General features: G+C 44.2%; 1 protein-coding gene across 2 annotated transcripts in view; it reads right to left on the bottom strand.

Annotated features, from left to right (window-relative positions):
- Nucleotides 1–361: 361 nt before the first annotated feature.
- LOC144274302 (myosin heavy chain, skeletal muscle, adult-like) overlaps nucleotides 362–6,158 on the bottom strand; it is a 30,735-nt gene continuing 24,938 nt past the window's right edge. For both annotated transcript variants that reach the window (XM_077833021.1, XM_077833020.1), the window contains 9 exons: nucleotides 5,979–6,144; nucleotides 5,703–5,827; nucleotides 5,146–5,454; nucleotides 4,841–5,044; nucleotides 4,051–4,176; nucleotides 3,787–3,957; nucleotides 3,598–3,702; nucleotides 3,184–3,279; nucleotides 362–514 (listed from right to left, as the gene is read on the bottom strand). In XM_077833021.1, the coding sequence (XP_077689147.1) occupies nucleotides 362–514; nucleotides 3,184–3,279; nucleotides 3,598–3,702; nucleotides 3,787–3,957; nucleotides 4,051–4,176; nucleotides 4,841–5,044; nucleotides 5,146–5,454; nucleotides 5,703–5,827; nucleotides 5,979–6,144 (1,455 nt within the window). The remainder of the gene's footprint in view (nucleotides 515–3,183; nucleotides 3,280–3,597; nucleotides 3,703–3,786; nucleotides 3,958–4,050; nucleotides 4,177–4,840; nucleotides 5,045–5,145; nucleotides 5,455–5,702; nucleotides 5,828–5,978; nucleotides 6,145–6,158) is intronic.

Below are 6,158 nucleotides of genomic sequence, written 5' to 3'. Positions count from 1 at the left end.
AGAATAAAGCCATAAATTATCTCAGAGGGCTTTGGCATCTTTCTCCACACAAGAGGTCTGATTCATTCAATTGACAGGAGTTCTGAAGCTAAAATCTGTGGAATTATTTGAAAATTTAGGGATAAGTATTCAACTTATGTTTGATTGTGCAAATGTATCTTGTAAATGTACAAACCTTAATAAAACTCCAAAGCTAATGAGTACAACACAAAAGCCACTTCTGGTTCTTTGTATGCAAAGCTCTCTATAATCTTTATTTACTAGACACTGAGGACAGAATAAACAATAATTACAAAGCAAAGTGATGGAGAGATTCACATTTTGTGCATTTCTTCAGTCACTTTGCAGCATGGAGACATCCTCACTCTTCTCCTTCAATCTTCTTGTGAACCTCTCGGCTTTTCACCCGGAGCTTATTGACCTGGGACTCTGCAATGTCAGCCCGCTCCTCAGCCTCTTCCAGCTCATGCTGGATCTTGCGGAACTTGGTGAGGTTGACATTGGATAGTTCCTCCTGTGGATGGAGAGAGTTGTAAACCAAAGGTCTGAGGGTTCCCCTTTCCCTACATTTGGGACTTAATAGGATGTGCTTGTTTGCTGAGGGGACGGGGAAAGCCCAGACTGTTACCCACTTATCATTTCATATCTAAAATCTAAGCACAGACCTTCACACTCTTTCCCTTTTCTAATTCTTTTTTCAAAGAATCACTAAAAACTAACTGAAAATAGATTTCTAAACATTTTGGAGGGATTTTTCTTTAGGTTTATACATTCATTTATAACTCCTTTTTCCTAATCAGGCCACATTAATGCAGTAGTATATATTATTTTAAATACAGATAAATGACAGTAAACACATATTTGTTACCAACAATATGCTTGGTGATAAATACAGAAATGAAAGCATCCAATTTAGGAAAGCGACAGCATTCTAGTTTGTGAGTCTTTCAGGTCAGCAATTCCACAGGCTTAGAGTTCAGGGTTAGACAATCAGAAATTATTCTTCCTCATAACAAAAAACTTAGGACACACCCAGCTTCTACCAACTGTAATGAGATGCCCCATTCAAAGGGAGAGGGGAAGAAGGTGGCATTGAATTAATGGAGCTTGTACAGTATTAGAGGCTCTCTAACCCTATCACATAGGGAATCAAGCAAGAGCTGTACATTTTCACTGTGTGTGTGCATGTATTATATAGAAAGACAATGCTAGTAGTTTAATTGTAATGTGCATTTATTATAAGGGGGTTTCTCCATCCCATGAGTACAGAAACCCTGACCATGGGCAATGAGTTACCACAAACTGGCAGGGCTAGTATCAGCTGAGCTCAGTCTGCTGGTGGGGCTTGGCCCTGCTAGTTGGTATGAGCATATCCCTTCCCCAGAAGGCTTTCTCTTGGGGTTGGGATTCAGTGGCCCCTTTTTGACGGTTCCCCAAAAACTGGGAGATGGGGAATGTAGCCAGACACCCACTGAAGCCAGTGGGCTGGGAGCAGAGAGGTCAGCGGGTTCCCCAGAAGTGCCCTGTGGTCAGGGGGAACTGGGACCTGGGAGTAGGTGTGAGACATGGGACAGAAAGCAGCACATCAACATGGGTCATGGGACATCATACCAAGAAGGGTAGAGGCAAGACATGGGGTAAATAGGGGTAGGGCCATTGGGGGGCAGCATTTGGGGTTAACGGGGAGCAGCAGTACATTGGGAGAGAGGCAGCAAATGGGGGAACAAACTCTGTATACATCAGCAATCTGTATCAGTTAGTCACCAAAACCATGGCCACAGTCAAAGCAAAAGCTATTAAGAAGTCAAATCAGCATGATCAAAATGGCCAGCTAAGTTTAATCACTCTCTTCCTCTTCTCCTCCCACCCCAGCTCAATTTAAAAGAATCAGTGGAGTTCTATTAATTATATAATTATATTCATTAATATAATGAGCAGAGGGATGCTGCTCTTCTCTTTGGTGAAGAGATCCCTGTGAAGGACTTGGAAAACACCAATATTATTTTATGACCATTATATGTTCATCTGTTTGTTTGGTTGTGTTTGTGTTGGTTGCTATATGATTACTAAAGGGTTAAACCAGGCCTGGCTCACATGTAAGCAGGATGAGTTTCAGCACCATTCACCGGTACTTAAAGTGGGTGTCAGTTCCTTTGAAGTTTCCCTCTAATCATGCTGAGTTCAACATCCTGGCTTGGTACAGAGGAGTGGGTAATCCAGACAGGAAACTGAGGCAATAGGGCTTAGGAGTCGGGGGGCGGGGGGAGGAACTGAGCAACGGCAGCACAGGAAAAGAGGGTGACACAGGGACTGTGGGAAATCAGGCTGTGCCCACTCCTATGCCTAGAAAAGGGGGTGTCTGGATAAGCTGAGCCTATGTATGTTTTGGGTAACACAGCTCTGCGTGTAGACTGTTGTGTTAATAACCATTTGCTCTTGTTACTTTGTGTTCCTTCTGCTGAGATTAAACAATATATTGTTTTGAAAAGGCTGTTTTCTGTCCTTTGTGTTTGCACCGATCACAGCTCCTGAAGAGAAGACTTGCAAGGCAGCTGACTGGGTCATGCCTGATGAAGAATCTGTTGGTTGCATTACTGTACCCTGGGACCCAGTCTGGGAGCAGGAGAATCTTGCAATTCTGCTGCAGAAAGGTGAAGTTTCAAGGCCTGTCAAGGGGGTTACACTCAGACAGAGCACAAGGGGTCAAAGGTGCAGTTAGCCCTGAACTGTGACAGTCCAACAGCTGTGACATCCGAGAAGATTCCCAACCAGCCTATCAGAACGTAAGTTTGAACTAAAAAAAAAAAAATCCATATCCCCACCTCATGTATTTCAAGTAAAAGAGGTAAAATAGCTGCTTCCTCATCTCTCGATCCTACGTGATTTGTAGTAGCAAACAGAGCCTGCATCTCCAACCACGTCTAAGTGACATGTGCAGATCAGGTAGTGTGTCACTATGGAATTATGAAAACTGTTAAACTTAGTCAGATCTTTTATTAACCTACAAAAAAGTGATAGAGAAACAGTCAGAGTTCCTCAGTAAGCTCTGCACACGTAAGTATTTGTTAATGAAAGCCAAGCATTTTTACCAAAGGAGACTTAGAAAAGGTGTATTCTGACATCCCCAAAGCATTCTGCAATATCAAAAGGATGCATATCCTCCCTCCTCAGAATGATACTTACAGATTCCTCAGCTTGTCTCTTGTAAGCTTTCACTTTCAGTTGTAGTTTGTCTACCAGATCCTGGAGCCTGAAAACATTCTTGCGGTCTTCCTCAGTCTAGGAACAGTTTGTAATGGAAAAGAGTCATTTCATTTCCAAATTATTTGTCTATTTCCTTCATATTATATAGTGAAAGCAATGTTCCATATAAAACATTTTGATAAGTATATAAGATGGATAATAAAGATTATAATGGATATTTTAAATTTCTCTTTCAAATGATTTCCTGGTGAACTCTTTGTTTTTCCATAGTATTACTGTTAACTGTCTTACTGTTTGAGAAGGACAATAAAAATTGCCCCCTGCAGGTTCAGGTACAAACAATTTGTGCTCCCCGGAGAAGGATGTGACAGCACAAAGGGCCTCCCTCCTTACCTGATAGGTCAGTTCCTTTACTCTTCTCTCATACTTGCGCATACCCTTGATAGCATCAGCACTGCGTTTCTGCTCATTGTCAACCTCACCTTCCAGCTCACGCACCTGAAATGAGAAACGGATCATTGAGTTTCATTGTGACTACACATAGGAAATGCTCCTAATTGCACAAATGTGGGGAATACGCACTCTGGCTTCCAGTTTCTGGATTTGCTTCTTGCCACCCTTCAGTGCCAGCTGCTCTGCCTCATCCAGACGGAGCTGCAGGTCCTTCACCGTCTGGTCCAGGTTCTTCTTCATTCTTTCCAGGTGAGCGCTGGTGTCCTGCTCCTTCTTCAGCTCCTCCGCCATCATGGCCGCCTAGTGAGTAAAGAAAGGAAACCGGTCCAGAAAACCAGCCATTTCAGGTGCAAACACGGCCATGTTCTCCAAAGAAAGGTGCCTTCAACTCACATCAGTGATTGCCTTCTTGGCCTTCTCTTCTGCATTACGCGCTTCCTGAATTGTCTCCTCCATTTCACTCTGGATTTGGGAAATGTCTGTTTCCAGCTTCTTCTTCGTGTTGATCAGGCTGGTGTTCTGTTTAATAACAATAGATAAGACGTGGTTACAGTTAGTCCCAAAATATCGACTCTGGAGCATGGACTGAATATTTGTGTTTAATGTACAGGTTACTATTAACATTTTACTGCTGCAGAACTCTCCTCCAAATGTATCATCACTGCAGGACATTGACAGCTAGTCAGTGATGTGCTGTGAATATTTTAAGAGCTCTCACTAACATTACCTCCTGCCGTCCCAGCGTGTGACAAACCCTATGTGCCAATTGTTGTAAATCTGGCCCATTCCATAACAAAATAATCACTGTGTAGAAATACTTCCTGAGCCCCAGGGGATGGCAGAGATGACTTAAAAGTATCCAATGATGGAAACTGTATAAGAGGCAGGAAAGCCACACCCAGAGCCTCTGAGACACTTGCCCCCCTCCATCACATCACTGCAATTATAACCTTCGTCATCCCTGTGTCGCCTTCAACACAGCACCTAAGGAAAACCAAAGAGGGCCTTGAAGATTCTTGCTTTCTGTTTAACAAAGGTCCATCCTATGGACATTAGCGTAAAGGCCATTTCAAGAACAAAAATCTTCTAAACACCCCCTAGTGCTGCTCTTTGGAGCAGGATACCTACAGAGTAGTCTCCTGCTTAGGGATATGTGGGATTTCTTTTCACACTAGACCCTGACCTGGGTGTGCAGGAGCTGAACTCGTTCACTTGCATCCAGAAGCTCCTGTTCAGCCACTTTCCTGGCCCTCTCTGTCTGTTCCAGAGCTGCCCTCAGCTCCTCAATTTCGGCCAGCATCAGGTTAGCTCTGCGCTCAACCATGGCCACCTGCTCCTTCAGGTCTTCTTGGCTTCGGAGAGCATCATCCAAGTGAATCTGGGTATCCTGTAAAACAAGTGAGAGAAATTACCTGGAGGCGCAGACTCCTTTGGCATGCTGAAAAGACCAGCTGAGCTATCGCACTAGGCATGTGTGGCTTAGTGTACCTTGAGCACTCCTTGTGTGTTTCGCAGATTCTTCTGTGCCTCTGCAGCCAGGCGGCTGGCATGGCTCAGCTGGATCTCCATTTCATTCAGATCCCCCTCCATCTTCTTCTTTAGCCTCAGGGCTTCGTTTCTGCTCCTGATCTCAGCATCCAGGGTGGTCTGCATGGACTCCACAACTCTGACATGGTTTCTCTTCAGCTGTTCAATTTCCTCATCTTTCTCAGCAATCTTCCTGTCAATTTCAGACTTTACCTGGTTCAGCTCAAGTTGGATGCGGAGGATTTTGCCTTCTTCATGTTCTAGGGAAGCCTTAACAAGAGCAAGTGAAGGGTCAATAAAGGGACAAAAATAGTTGTTTCCTTCCACATAAAGTGTTAAATGCTCCCACAAACTGGAATGTAGTGCTGTGGGTAGCATGGGCACTGAGTACATAGCTTCCAGCACAGCATGTGCTGTCCTCCTGTCCCTGTGAATTATCCCACCGTGTTTACAACAGGATACAGCTCCAAGGTTTTCTGACTCTCTCTTTGTAAAGCAGTGACTAATGGCATGTGTACCTCAGCTTCCTCCAGAGCGGACTGGATTTCTGATTTCTCTTGCTCAATCTGCTTCTTCACTTTCTCCAGCTCATGGATGGTCTTTCCCCCTTCTGCAATCTGCTCCGTGAGGTCAGAAATCTCCTCTGTTGGGTTACAGACAAATAACGCAATCAGACAAAGGGCCCAAAGAGAGAGAGGCTCCTTAGCAATGCCACAGGCACAGACAGATTCACTTTAGAGTGTTGACAAGCTTTCCAGAAGCCCCATGTTAGGAGAAGAAATCCGGGGACTTACGCTGCAAGTTCTTGTTCTCACGCTTCAGAGTTTCAAGTTGATCCAAGGTTTCCTCATAAGCATTCTTCATCTTAAACAGCTCCGTGCTGAGCGAGCGAGACTCCTTCTGGGAAGCTTCCAGTTCAGCCTGCATTTCCTCGTATTTCTGCTTCCATTCTGCCAGAACCTAAAGAACAACAA

The sequence above is a fragment of the Eretmochelys imbricata genome, chromosome 14, assembly GCF_965152235.1.
Source record: "Eretmochelys imbricata isolate rEreImb1 chromosome 14, rEreImb1.hap1, whole genome shotgun sequence".
Lineage (NCBI taxonomy): Eukaryota > Metazoa > Chordata > Testudines > Cheloniidae > Eretmochelys > Eretmochelys imbricata.
This window is presented reverse-complemented; position numbering and strand designations above follow the sequence as displayed.